The 15,922-nt window shown below is 38.0% G+C and overlaps 1 protein-coding gene across 2 annotated transcripts in view; it reads left to right on the top strand.

Annotated features, from left to right (window-relative positions):
- Positions 1 to 15,922, top strand: part of qsm (Zona pelucida superfamily protein qsm) — a 64,735-nt gene that overhangs the window by 38,353 nt on the left and 10,460 nt on the right. Inside the window, exon 3 of one of the 2 annotated variants that reach the window (XM_074108720.1) lies at positions 13,537 to 13,632. In XM_074108720.1, the coding sequence (XP_073964821.1) occupies positions 13,537 to 13,632 (96 nt within the window). Of the gene's footprint in view, positions 1 to 13,536; positions 13,633 to 14,679; positions 14,835 to 15,922 lie in introns of those variants that run through there. The other variant, XM_074108721.1, reaches the window with a different exon arrangement.

Below are 15,922 nucleotides of genomic sequence, written 5' to 3'. Positions count from 1 at the left end.
ACATAGACACAAACAACCAAAAGCCAAGACACAAATTTAAATTTCAAAATTCACACCAAAAATCAGCTACCTAGTATTAAGACGTAAACAGCCAGCACAAAACCGGCCAGTGAAAACGAATGAAAATAACCAAAAAGTATGCAACACGCAACTCGCATGCAGCGTTGTAATGCTGCACTAGGTATGACCTTAATTACGGTAGCGATAACAGAAATACAATGACCCTTTATTGTACACCATAAATACAATAGTTAGCAATACAGAAATTAGCACACGGAGCGAAAATTACAAGGTAAGCAATAGGCGGCCTTATCGCTTGAGAGCGATAATCTCTCCTAGGCAACCTTTTGAATAAAAAAATACATAGAATTACATAAAAAATACTGTACATAATGCTTAATTGGAAACATATAAGACAATCTAGTATTTTTATGACCCATTTATACATGGCCATGTTCGACCGGTTTAAACCACGTTATTTTTAACTTAACGGGTTAAAATAAAAGACAAACTGAGTAAAGGGTTATTTTTAACCGTATAAATACCGGTATTGGTTACTTTTAATCCAACGGGTGGAGCTGGATTATTCTATTTTTAAATATCTATCGGTAACCTATAGGATGGTCACACTTTTCCTTAGAGATGTTTGTAATTCTTTGACGTATCGATACTTTGTTTTAAATTGATACAATCGACTTTTCATTCAGGGAAATTATGAGTTTCTTTTAAAACTTCCATGTTTTCGTGCTTTTTAGCTGTCTTTTTGTTGACCTTATTTGACTATATACCTGTAGCTATCAAAATAACAAATAAGATACGTTTATTGTTTAAAACGTGTACAAATTGTGTTAACAAAGCATCGTAAATCGTAAAGTTTCAACAGTTTGCTCAGTTCGGACCTACAATTAATTACTTAAATAAATTTAAGAAATTTAATGTTTATTACAAATGATATTTTACATTACATTACATTTGAAATTTAGCACAAGCTTTACGGTGAAGAAAAACATCGTTAGGAAACCTGCACACAAACCTGCGAAGCAATTCAACGGTGTGTGTGAAGTTCCCAATCCGCACTGGCCTGCGTGGGAACGACTGCCCCAGCCCTCTCATTACGAGAGGAGACCTGTGCCCTGCAGTGGGACGTATATAGGCTGGGATGACGGGATGATGAATGTTTATAACAAGTTATTTCGATCACAAGAAGTGAATAAAATTCGGCTTTTAAGATTTGACCCAAACAAATAAATATGAGCTTGTAAAAAATCCATTTGCTGCTGAATTGGGAATATTTTTCCAACAAAGCTAGGTAGCTACCAAATCTGGTTTCGAGATAGGACTAAAGGGGCGCTAGTATGAAAGGTCCATTATTTTGACATAACAGTCTTGCTTGCAATTGGCTCATTTAGTTAATTCACCAATCACAAACGTGGCGGAAATGTCAAAGTGGTCAAACAGACCTCACGATCACGCCTCTAGCCTGTCAAAACCCCCATAACGCTTGTATGCGTGCATAAAAATAGAAGGAAAGTCAGAAAAATAGTAGATTGTACAACAAGAGCATTAAACGAGCTATTTTACCCGAGAAGTTCATATAGCCACCAGAGCCGGTACGCCGGTATGGGTTTAATGCTCGAGTTTAACACTGATTTTCACTTAGATTGCGAGAAAAGTAAATACCAACAGTGGAAACAATTGATCACTTACTATGTTATGTAGCCTACCCAACGAAGACCAAAAACTGCCTCTCAGGGGAAAAAACTCGTGTTTAATCGAATTTTGGCATAGTTATAGGTAATGGTGTTTTAAACCACATACTAAAAGTACTGACGGGTGGGGGTGGAGCTAACATGTGTAAAAGTCCATTTTTTAGCTTTTCGTAAATAACTCTTTAACGTTGACCCACAGCAAAAAATATTTTTCATCACACTTGCTCGTAAACAGTGTCGTAACATGCAGGCTACCTTAGTTTGCAACCCCCAAATAAACCCTCGACCTTTAATGTGCTTGTCATGAAACCCGTGGTCGGTAAATGAGTCATTGCGCGTACACATTGTCTTGTCATGAAGCCAAGGTCGGTAAATGAGTCAGTGCCGTACTGATGGTGCTGCGCCGTGCCGCGTGCCCGTGCGCGCGCTGCTGCAGGACTACATGGACCACATGCACACGCACGTTGCGGCGCATGCCGAGGGAGGGGGAGGGGGAGGGCGACGTTGCCAAGAGCACAGCCTAAGGTATCGCCAATATTTGAAGAATTATATTTTTTCTTTTACAAATATAAAATTTTACTTGCAACTGTGATGAAAACATTGTTATGTCGCACGGGCGGTACTAGAATTACGAACATCGACTCATTAAGCCCTCAGTTTTCGACTACGGGCTTCTAATAGACTCTCGTACCCTTAAGACACAATGTACTATTACGACATAAAGACATAAGTAATGTACATACAATTCTCTACAAAAAAGATTCTATAATTTTTTTCTCTGAGATCAATATTTCACGAGATATGGCGGGAAGAAGATGGACAATAAAAATTAAGCACATTTCTTTAAGTTTGGCGATGGATGGATGTTTGTTACTTTTTCACGCAGAAACTAATGAACGGATTTGTATGAAATTTGCCATACAGATGATAAATACCCTGGATTAACATTTAGGCTACTTTTTATTCCAAAATAATCTATGGTTCCTTTGGGATCAAAAGGATCACAAAGTTTTTAACTACATACTAAATCTGCGCGAGCGAAGTCGCGGGTAAAGAAAAAAGTAGCCTATGAATGAAGAGTGAAGATAGTGTGTCATTGCAGTTACTCGAACACTGGCTCAGCATAATGCTGAAGCGATATAACATTAGTCGATATAATATCGATAACTTTAGTCACATCACATCTCTATAATCAACAGTATTTTTAGTCCTACTTATTATTTATTAGTAACCAGTTTATGTATTAAGTATAGTAATAATTCATGTCCAACACTGCAAGTGGATTATAGCTGCTGTATACTTTATAAAGCGTGTTAAAAAGGTGCAAGTGTTTTTATAAAAAGTGCAATGCAATTTATTTTACTGTGCTATAAAAGGTGATAAAATAATTATTTACTAAAAAAATAACCTTAGTAGCTTAGTGGTTTGGTCTATAGCCTCTCAAGCAGTCCTGGATTTGAGTCCTAGCCTAGTGCTCCCGTTTTTTTGGAATTTATGTACTAAATTACGATTAGAATTTGCCGGGGTGGCCTAGTGGGTTGAGCTATGGCTTCTCAAGCAGAGGATCGTGGACTGAAGCCCGGTCTGGCATCTGTAAGTTTTTCAAAATTCTTGTGCGAAGTTACATCTGAAATTAGCACGAGCTAATCGATAAACGGTGAAGGAAAACATTGCAAGGAACCCTGCACAAACCTGCGAAGCAATTCAATGGTGTGTGTGAAATTCCCAATCCGCACTGGGCCCGACTGGGAACTACGGCCAAGCCCTCTCAATGGGACGTATATAGATGATTATGCTATTCGGTGAAGAATAGTTAAGTGAACAATTGTTTCCACTGTTGCTATTCCGTTTCCTCGCCATCTAAGTGAAAAGCAGAGTGTAAAACTCGAGCATGAAACCCATTTTCCTCTCGACTTGTCTATCCACCTTCGCCGTACCGCCTCGGGTGGCTATAAACGTCTCGGGTAAAATGGCTAGTTTTATGCTCTTGTTGAACTACTATTTTCTTTTTTTACCAGTTTGTCAGTATAGTTGCTACATATACCTATCCGTGCAAAATTACAGCTTTCTAGCACTGATAATATCTGAGCAAAGCCGCGGACGGACAGACAGACATGGCGAAACTATAAAGGTTCTGTTTTTGCCATTTTGGCTACGGTACCCTATGTAAATGAAATTAGCAAAAACTTATTTCATTTTGCCTCCGATTCAGTAAAATGACAGTAATGGTCACAAAGGCGGCGCGCGCGCATCCGACGCACGTGACAGGACTGCGCAGACATCGTAACGGACGCTGCATTAAAACCAACGGAACTCTCTTTTGGAAGTTCGGTTAAAAATTGGTTTAGAATTGGTTCATTATTAGACTTTTTATGTCTAATGCAGAGGTTCAAAAGCTACTGCAAACATAATAAAAAATATAAAAAATAACGACAGTTATGACTTGTGAGAGTCGCAGTCGAAATCAAAAATTTATTCGACTCACAAAATATCAAAATACAAAAGGAAAAAGGAAACTTCGTCACGCTAGAATGGCTGCACAGATTTCGATGGAATTTGGAATCTAGATAGCTGGACATCTGGATTAACACCTACGCTGCTTCTTATCTCGATATTCCCGCGAGAACGGGTTCAAATCTCGAAATCTCAACAACTGGGTTTAGAGTCATAAAATTTGGCATGGTTGTTTTAATGCAAAATTTAGGAAAAATCCAAAAAATTCAATTAAATTTAAACATGCGAAGCCGCGGGTAAAGTTCAGTCCTACTAATATTATAAATGCGAAAGTTTGTAAGTCTGTTTATATATAGCATCATCACGTCTAAACCGCTGAACCGATTTAGGTAAAATAAATAAATATCATGGGACAATTGACGCTAAAGCTTGTACTATGAATACTAGGCAACGGATAAACATACTATTTAAATACATATATTATTAAACATCCAAGACCCGAGAACAAACATTCGTATTATTCATACAAATATCTGCCCCGGCCGGGAATCGAACCCGGGACCTCAAGCTTCGTAGTCAGGTTCTCTAGCCACTTTAGCTATCCGGTCGTCAGTAGATGAAATACAGTATAATTTTAGTTACAAATAGTTTTAGTCCCGGGGAAGAACATATAGGATAGTTTTTATCCCGGAAAATTGCATATTTCCCGCGGGATGATAAACGAATTCTACGCAGACGGAGTCGCGGGCAACAGGCTAGTTTATAACCATAGTAGATTGTACAACAAGAGCATAAAACGAGCCATTTTACCCGAGACGTTCGTATAGCCACCCGAGCCGGTATGGCGAGGGTGGATAGACACGTCGAGGGAAAATGGGTTTAATACTCGACTTTTGCTCTCTGCTTGTTACTTAGATTGCGAGGAAATGAAATAGCAACAGTGAAACAATTGTTCATTTTCTAATATGTATCTTCTATTTTTCATGCATTATTATAGAATTATATTTTTTAGTTTTATTGATTTATTTTGTTTGAGTTGATTGATTTTTAGTTTTATATAAACTTAAATAATATAATAAACTTTTTTGTTTGTGGCTGTTGACATCTGACTACCTTGGTCTTAGATGATGATGATGGTCTTTTACTTTATGCACTAGAGCATAAAAAGTCATTTTATGTCGCCTAGATTCAGCATAAACACGAACTATACGAGCATGAGAAGTGAAAAAGGTATTTTATAAGTACTTATACCTTATCACAGTCAATTAAACGTAGCTACCTTATAAGGTGAATTCCTTTAGAGACCCGCCGATTGGAACGAAACGGTACGACGCGTCCTACGAACAATGACCATCCTAGCTTGCGGAGTGCCAAGTGGAATGCGGTTTAAAATATAGGAAGAAGCGATTTTTTTCCAATAGATAGTGTAGTAAACATAAAGTTCCCGTGTGACGCAAAATATAGGCAGCTAATCCTACTTATATTATAAATGTGAAAGTTTGTGAAGATGTTTGAATGTTTGTTACTCAATCACGTCTAAACCGCTAAACCGATTTAGATGAAGTTCAGCATACAGATAGTATATATGTATGTATGTAAACTCTTTATTGTACAAAAGAAAAGAAACAAAACACAATTGACAAACTGACATACTTGTACAAAGGCGGACTTATCCCTTTAAGGGATCTCTACCAGTCAACCTTTGAGTAGATGAGAGTAGCCAGTTAGGGTCCGACAAAGAGTGAGTTTAAAAGTCAAAAATAGTGGAAGCTACTGTACAGTGTTTTAAACAATATAATACATAAACGAATAGTTTATAGTTTGAGTCCCGGGGAAGGACATAGGATAGCTTTAATCCCGGAAAATTTTCATAGATTACTTCAGGGCAACAGCTAGTGTCTTATAAAGTACTAGCAATCTTTGTCCATCAAGCTTAGAATATATTAATAATCAATCAGTCGGCCTATAAAATTCGTGCGACCATCTCACGCTCACACGAGCCATACAATACCTTCTAGGAACCATACACTTGCATATTTACTATTATGCTAATACATACATTTGTATGCGAGTGTCCGCGCGCCAGGGGTCACCATTTTATAACGCTAAAATCCATTGCAGATGCAAGGTGGTCATAAAGAAAGGAATTATAGAATTACATGAATCTGAGTAAAGGTAAACCAAAAATATATGACTATTATCAAAAATACAAACTGAAATATAGATGCATAGAAAAACCAGAAAAATAAGACCAGCGCTGGGAATCGAACCCAGGTCCTCGGCATTCCGTGCCACGTGCTATACCACTACACCACCACTGGACAGTGATACAGACACGAATTTCTCCTATGCACCACATATCTCAGCTTGTTTGTTTTCTTATTTAGTCACTTAAGCAGCGACACTAGCGACATCTATGCTGTAGCCCACATCGAGAAACTTTCAGCACTCCATTGGAACTAACCGCTCACTAGCCGCTAAAATATGGAATTGAAATAAAAAATACAAAAAGATTCCAAAAAGCCAATCTTATATGACTATTGTCTATTGGGCGCTATTGTTCTTATGTATATGGCAATAGTTCAGTATAGTCGGAACAATGGCATCTTGACTTGTCTACAACGTTTACCTGTTAGCTCTGATGTTAATGTGGAAAGGTTTTGTAGTGAAACAGTTTTATTCCCCAAGCGTTTTTTTTTCAGTAGTTTATTATAAACATTATTTAAGTACAATAATCCGTTGTTGACTACTAATCGTTTTGGGCATTTTTTGTTATTGTTCAAAGAAACCACAGTGACACTGACAATCATTAAAATTATTGCCAGTGTAAGAAATTAGTTCCAATGAAATTCCGCAACATGGCGAATAGCCATATATTTCTGGTCAGGCTTTAGATGTATTCTAACATACATACATACATACAATCAATATTTAAGAACATTCCTTTGTTTTATATTCTCATTTCTATGTATTATGGTTATGTATATTACACCAGTTTATTTATTTTTTATGTAGTAGTTTATTTGTTTTTTTTTTTAGTTTATGTATTATATTGTACCTTAATACGGTAGAGGCGATTTAGCAACCACATGCATTGATTTGGAAATTCAACCTTATTGTTTTAGTAATAAGTTACAATATTCATTGTAATTATTGGAAATACTACTAGCTTAAAAAATATCCTTTGCCAAGTATGAATTCGATTGCTGCTTTTGATTCTGTGGTAGTATGCTCCAATAAATGGTGCCTTATTGAGGGTTAAACTCACTTTTTGTCGGTCCTCAACTGATTCATCCTTTCATCCACTCAAAGTTTGACTGCTAGAGATCCCTTCAAGGTACACACTATTCAAAATTCAATTCAAATTCAAATGATTTATTCAGTAAATAGGCCGCAATGGGCACTTTTACACGTCATTTTTTAAACTACCAGCGCTTTCGGAAAGACCATCATTGCCAAGAAGAATGCGCTGCAAGAAACTTGGCTAATTATACTTACTATCAAATTTCGGTAGAATAACATTCAAGCGCTTCCATAACTTGGACCACAGCTAATATTATCTCTATCCAAGCTAAAATATTGTCTTTGCCCACATAGTAGAAAACTCAGGATTCCGAAGTAAACCTTTCACTATTGTTCTATCAGCCAATAAAACCGTATATTCACGTCCCAGTGTTAAGAACGGGAATCTCACATCTTGATTGCTTTGTTTGAAATGTCTATGTGAAGGTAGTCTAGTCTTTTGCCTAGTTGTCGCACAAAGCAGATTATTATGACTTGCCAACGTTGTGGTCGGTTACAACTGCCCGCGGGTCATTGTTGCCATCTCAGATATTTTTTTATCCTAGCGCTACGTGAAATTACCCTAATTAGGCACTTTTTTTTAACCTTATTTTTTTTAAATAAAAACTAAGCAATTAAACAATTAAGCAATTTAAACTACTACACCGTTTCGAAGCATTCTTGGAATGCACCCATAATAGTCTTGACTTTCTACGTCATCTGCAGTTTTTTTATATCGTACATTTTTGTTCGAAAACTTTAACCCAAAAATACCCAAGATAATTTTCCACCCCAAAAAATACCCTAAACATGTAAAAATACCCTAAATTTAGGGTTTACCTGTCAATTTACTTTGCTGTACATTGCTGGCAATTATAATTTTGTTAAAAAGTTAACAAAGTCCGAATTTTACTTTATTAATTAAATTAATGTCATGGTTAATTTACAGAAATACGTTACTTTAACCTCCCTTAAAAAAAACCTGGCTGCCGGTACAACACTGTATAATGTAAGTATGTAGTGTAGGTACTAGTGTTAACTCATTACTCGCGGCTACGCGCTTAAGTCATTTTTATCGTAAATCTCCGACTGGCCGGAAGTTTAGTTTCATACACCTTTTTAGGGTTCCCTACTTCAAAACGAAAATAAGAACCACTATGGGATCATTACGCTGTCTCTCTGTCTTCAAGACTCAGAAACGCGTCGCTTAGGATATCAAGTTGCAATTAATCCTGTTAATACCTATTCATCATCATATCACCCGTAAGCTAGCGTAGGACGTCCACTGTTGGACATAGGCCTCTCCATAGACCTCCTGCATCCACCTTGAACCCGCGGCTTTAACCAGTCCGTCCATCTCGTTGGTGGACGTCCTACACTGCGCTTGCCGATTCGCGGGCTCCATTCGAGAACTTTTCCGGTCCAACGGCCACGCGGCTAATATTATACAGGTGGCTCATTGTAGATCGGTCAGTACGGGAAAGTCTGACTCACGCTACACTAGCGCCTCTAGCGGCGAATTCATACGCGATCTCATTCTCTGAGCTGTCGATAATAAAGATACAACGGAACTAGAGATGTGCCGATTGTGACTTTGGCCGACTGGCCAACTAGCCGATTAGTCGGTTGTAAAGAAGCCGACTTATCGGCCAACTAGTCGGCCAAGCCGATCACAGTTTCCGGGATTTCCGTGACGCTTCTTTAACCAGCTGACTCACGCGCAAGTCGCAACCGACGCCTGTAAGTGTCTCGGGGCGTGTTCTTTTATTTACTTTGCGTTATTTCTAGATTTTTGTCTTTTGTACCTATCAAAGCGGTGTTTTTGTTTATAAATATTTTACCTACTAATAAAAATTTATATTAAAATTTAATCATTTCAAAAAGAAAGTATTTTTATTGAAAAATACATACAAAGTAAGAAGCCGGATAGTCGGTGCATTTTGCCGACTAATCGCCGACTACGATAATGGCCGGATAGTCGGCTTTACCGACTAGTCGGCGACTAGTCGGCACATCTCTAAACGGAACCCATCTATGTAAAGTACTAAGACTCGCACTGGGTAAAGTTTTCACGGTTCAAGTAATTTACTAGTCACGCCTCGCGGCGTCTCTCGTTTTGTTGAATATGACCGCTGAAGAACACAGTAAGGTAAGCGTCCGAGTTCTCGACACGGTAATGTCCAATAGATGACACCTTGTTGTCGCCTCTATTGCTAATGACATAAAATTGAGTCCCCTGTACGCTCGCGTCCCCATACAAACGTATACCTCGTGCCATCCACGAAGACGCGTGATTTTGTCAAAATTAGACATTAATGACATTGTAGCCCATAACGCGCACGCGGAATGACTCTACCTATAGTTTCGTTCTAATTTACAAGCAGCACTACGGATCAAAACGCAACTTTGCAACTATAACGGGAGCAGCCATTACGATGCCTTTAGTTTTGGTTAAAATAAAATTTAAGATAAAAAAACAATAACGATTTTCCATTTCTCTTACAAAACTTAAATTACGATGTTATTTATTTGGTTAAAATAAATGTAACGAAAAAATATAAGCGATTTTATTTCATTTTCATGACAAAACTTTAATATAGTACCGTGGTGGCCAGTGGTTTGACCTATCTTGAAGCAGAGGATTTTCAAACCCCGGCTCGCACCCTCTAATTATTAATTCATGTGCGGAATTAACATTTGACATTTATCACGAGCTTTACGGTGAGGAAACATCGTGAGGAAAATGCACAAACCTAAGCAATTCAATGGTGTTGTAAGTTCCCAATTGGGCCCGGCGTTACGGAGTCTCTTTCTGAGAGGAGGCCTGTGCCCAGCAGTGTACATATAGTAGGGTAATATACAAAAACAAAAGTAGTTTATTTCTGTTCATTTGAATATAACGAAACAGTAATTATAGTAGCAAAGTTGTATTTTGTTCAGTGTGGTTGTTGTAATTAAACGAAACTACTTTTGTATAAAATGCGATCAGCGGCGAGCGTACTGGCGACTCTTAAAGATGGCATCTATTGGCACAGTGACGAGCAGTACGTTTACCTTAATTCATTACATTCAAGTCTCGGAATAACTTTATTAAGTAGGTAACGATTGGGTAGATTCCTGGAAAAATAAGTTTTTGGTAAAAAAATCATTTTTAATTCAAGTTTTTTTCTGACTGTACTTTTTTTGTGACTGTACTTGTATTGTCACCCAAACTACATTTGCATACTAAATTTCAAGTCAATGCCATTAACCGTTGAAAAGTTCCAGCCTGTGGAGACGATCCTGGCCAGACTACCAGGATGTCACTACCAGATTATTGTATTGTCACGCAATTTACATAAGTATACCAAATTTCAAGTCAATCCAACTACTGGAAGTTGGACGAATTTAACTTGCAAGATTTGATTACAGACAGACAGACAACGGGACAGGTGAAACTAAATAAAAGCTTGTAAAAAAACGAGTTTTTTTTTAAATGCCACGATGGATTTAATTTAAATAACGGACTACTTACGATAAAAAAATATCTTCACACTGTTCCAGTCAGTCTATTTATTACATAATATGATATTTAATGAACTAGACTGTAAGAAAGAAAAGAAAAAAAGAAGACATTTATTTACTAACACAGAAGACACACATACAGCAAAATTAACACAAATAAACCAAAAAATAATAATAATAAATTAACGGAAAAAACAATTAAAATAGTCTAAATACATATACACAACTACATACTAAACACCCAGACCCGAGAACAAACATTCGTATTTTTCATACAAATATCTGCCCCGACACGGGAATCGAACCCGGGACCTCAAGCTTCGTAGTCAGGTTCTCTAACCACTAGGCCATCTGGTCGTCTAAACTTAACAATCAACAATATTAACAATCCTACTTAATATTATAAATGTGCCCGTTCCGATCCGGTGCCGGCTCGCGTGTGAACTCAACTTTATGTTTAATGTGCTCATCGCTTTACGTTAATATGATGGGATATTCGAAGTTTGGGAAAGGACATAGGAAAGTTTTTATCCCTGAAAATTGCATAGTTCCCGCGGGATAGCGATAAACGAATACTACGCGGACGGAGTCGCGGGCAACAGCTATTTACCATATAATAATTTCCAAACAACAAAAAATAACTTACCTAAGACAACTTACACTAAAAAAAAAAAACCTAGTCCTAAAGATGGATAGCAAAGCAAGTGGGTCTCCTGATGGTAAGAGATCACCACGCCTAAAAAACTGCAACACTACTTTATTGCACATGCGTTACCAGCCTAATATCTGACGCAACGGCCTGTAATTTCACCGGCTGTCTTTTCTAGGGCCGGAAGGATGTGTCAGATATTTTTGCACGGTCCGCTGTGGCAGATGTTAATGCTGCTGTACGTTTACCTTACCACAACTCTATACAAAGCAGCTGCAAAAAGTTTTAATATTTAACAACAATTATGTACGACATTGGCAGACTCCGGGGTGACGTAACGCAGCGTCACCGTTTAAGGTCAAGTGACACAACCAGCCAATCGGGTTTTAAAATACCTGATTTGCTTTCTTAGCTCATCGATAAGGACTGAATTCTCTTTTAAAATAAATTTCTGTATACTTAAATACTATAATTATTTATTTTTTTACTTACATTATAATATAATACTATACAAGGGTTTACATACGTAATAAAAAAGACAAAAAGAACACCCCTTCTAAAAGATCCGCCTGTGGCAGGGTTCCCATGATGCTGGCCGCATTTACCCCTTTGGACCGCAAGTGCCATCCACTGGGATAAATACGCGCCAGCTCTTGGGTATAAATTTTATTTTTAATACAAGCTTTTTTGCTGACTGTGGGTCAAATACCTTACAAGATTTGCCGTAACAACAATAATAAACATGCACAAACAGCGCAAGTTAGGTACTTCCAACTAAGGGGTTGTTTCACCACTCATTGATTAATTTTATTTGACGGATAAATGTGATGCCGTCTCCGTCTATTCGAAGAAAACAAACAGACACTCTAAAATACCCTTCCAAAGGAATTGTTAAACGGTTGTAAACACACCAACAACCCGGTAAAACGTAAGAAAATACTCAAAAAATATTATCTTGAGAGTGACAACAAAGTACCTAACTACTAACAACTCCGAGTATGTATACTTAAACTTATTTCTCGTAAATAAAGATCTATGTACTGAACCGCTGTAACTCGCCTACTATTACATAAACCCCCAGTGGGTTTTCCATAGCATTATAAGTACATTGTATTTATTTGTTTCAATTTATTAAATAAAATAAAAAATAACTCAGTCAGATAAACTTTTATCAATGGATGGTGAAACAGGGGGTAAATATGTATCTTATTTTTACATTAATACCGTTATTAGCCTTTTATGACACCCACGGGAAGAGAAATTCCGTCCTATTCTAAAACTGGTGAGCGTAGTATAGAATGTGAGTGGGAAGCAGCACTCTTTATGCCATCGCGAACCCCCGGACTCCAGCAGGGCTACTAAAACTCGAAACTCGAAGTTCGTATCGTACCGTCCCTCTCGCTCTCGTATTTAGTATAAGTGTCAGAGGGACCGCACGACACGAACTTCGAGTTTACTTACTTTTTATGCTCTGAAAATGTTTTATACTTCTTAAAATCTAATTCACAATTTACTAAGTAGCATAAAAAGTAAGTAAAGTAAGAGTACCTAGTAGCCCTGCAGCTCTACAATGTGGAACTTTTGATCCGAGCAGTACCACTGAACCGAATTTGAAGTTTCAGATCCTCAATTGACGGATTCTTTAATATTGAACAGTATGACAATTTCTCGGCAGACGTGCCTTTTTGTGCTGCAGACAGAAAAACTGAAAAGAAGAGCAAAGTTTTCGCTGTCATTTGGTCCCGCTATGCACGCCGCCTGGAAAGGGGCAATCTCGGATTACACGGCCAAATGAAAGTATTAAAACGATTTCCAACTTACTGTAAATTAATTCCTCAAAGCGCTTTTAAGGATCTTATTTTATTGGCCTGATTAAGATGTCCAATAAATAGTTATTGTATTTTTCTTGTGTATAAACAACTGTTTCCTTGTCTCCAGGGTCTGAATCGGTGATCGAGTGCACTCCTGAGGTGATGAAAGTGACCGTGCCAATGGATGGTGACCGGCAGATCTCCTACTTGGACCAGTTGAAAGGTAAGAACTGTCAATAGTGAATACATTGTATTAGAACACATTGTGTAATAATAAATACTTGGCATTGGCATTTCTTTAGTTATAAGTAGTAACATACAACTTACCCTATAGTACTAGGGTTTTACGATAGTCAGCCCTGTGTGTCTTACGCACACATTGACGCGTGTACAGACGTCGTCGTGCCTATGTAGATTCAAGAACGCGTATTTTGTATGGCGTGGCCGCCCTGTGACTATACTTAGGCAGGACCTTTGTCTACAGTGGCGCCAACTGGTGAGCGCGAAAACGGTAGCCCTCATTGCAAGCAAGATCGTGACGTCAAACGGATCTAACGCCATCTAGCGAAATTTCACCTCTCAAGTAGGCCGTGATGATAAATATGATTGATTACAATAATTTAAATAATTAAGTACAAAGTTAAGGTGTTAGTTTATACAAACAACCGTGTCGAGGCAAGCGACCCAAATTACTAATTACAACCAACTGTCAAAACAAAGGTGCAGATAAATGGTAATTAATTTTAAATAGGTACTTAGCTTTTTTGATCCAATTAATTCATCGTCATTATCATCATGCCAGCCTTACGTCCTACTGCTGGGCACAGGCCTCCTCTCAGAATGAGAGGGCTTGGGCCGTAGTTCCTACGCGGGACCAGTGCGGATGGGGAACTTTACACACACCATTAAATCGCTTCGCAGGTCTTTGCAGCTAAAACTCTGGTAAATTTCGAATGTAATTTCGCACATGGTTTTCGAAAACTCAGAGGTGCGAGCCGGGGTTTGAAGCCACGATCCTCTGCTTGAGAGGCCATAGGTGAAAACACTGAGCCACTACGGCTTTTTTAAAGTAATTTATTGAATCAGGCGTTACTTTGCGGATCAATGAACTAAAAGAATTCCTTTGCTCACTTGCTTTGCTTTGCTTTGTGGGTAGTTTTGTTTTGTTTGGGAAAAAATATAGGTCGGTACTTACAGTGACAGATTAAAATGGTTGCTGTGGTTTGTTAGTCTAACATCTGGTAGCATGGTGTACGGTTGTGTTGCTCTGAAGATGAGCTCTGATTGAGTTTGAAACGCGTCAGTTTAGTGAGGTGGTGGTGATACATGGGTTTGTGTGATTTGTGTGTGTTCTTACAGTGTGGAGGCGGAGGAACTGCATGAACACGCATATTTTGCATAAGCTTAGCTATCTTCAGGTCGCGGGTGAGCATAGGAATTCTTTTAGTTCATTTATTAACTAGGTAACTTAGTCAGCAATTAAGCCGTGGTGTCCTAGTGGTTTGACCTATCGCCTCTCAAGCAGAGGGTCGTGGGTTCGAACCCCGGCTCGCACCTCTGAGTTTTTCGGAATTCATGTGCGGAATTACATTTGAAATTTACCACGAGCTTTGCGGTGAAGGAAAACATCGTGAGGAAACCTGCACAAACCTGCGAAGCGATTCAATGGTGCGTGCGAAGTCCCCAATCCGCACTGGGCCCGCGTGGGAACTATGGCCCAAGCCCTCTTGTTCTGAGAGGAGGCCTGTGCCCAGCAGTGGGACGTATATAGGCGGGATGATGAACTTAGTCAACATAATTTAAATAGGTCTTAAGGAACGAAGTCACTGCAAACAGTCTAGTGAAAGTAAGCACTAATAGGCCGGTTTACACACAACAATGCTTAATGTATGGAATGAACACGCAAAACGTTACGGCTGGGTTGTGAAAAAGTCGTGTGAGCATACAAACTGAGATTGTGTTGCAACATACAATACCTACATAACCTAACAACTTGAAAATTTGAAAAACCCGCGATATTTCTCAAAAACGCTTGAACCGATTTTAATGACGAATCTATTTAGGTAAATTAGCTGTTCCGAAAATAACTTAAGGGGGCATGAAAGTATTATTTTCAATTCTCATGCTCGTAAAGTTGGCGTTTATCTAGGCGACATAAATTAACTTTTATGCTCTAGTGCATAAAATAAAATCTTCGTCTAAGACCAACTCAAGACCAAGTTAATCAGGTGTCAACAGCCACAAACAAAAAAGTTTCTACATATTTTTTAAATAATTTTTAATTTGTATAAAATTTAAAATCAATCAAACCAATCATAATGATAGATTAATAAAATTAAAAACAATGAATTCAATACTCAATACTCAATATTTTATTGCTTTTCCACAATGTATTGTTACAGATGTTACAAAGAGATTATGTGATCATCATGGATTTTATAATTAATAATTTTTATCTTATAGCTAAATATCACAATCACATTAAACTGACTTACTTTTATGAAATTCTTAAT

Source organism: Choristoneura fumiferana, chromosome 27 (genome assembly GCF_025370935.1).
Source record: "Choristoneura fumiferana chromosome 27, NRCan_CFum_1, whole genome shotgun sequence".
Taxonomy (NCBI): Eukaryota; Metazoa; Arthropoda; class Insecta; order Lepidoptera; family Tortricidae; genus Choristoneura; species Choristoneura fumiferana.
The sequence above is the reverse complement of the archived record's forward strand: the minus strand, read 5'-3'. Positions and strand labels throughout refer to the sequence as shown.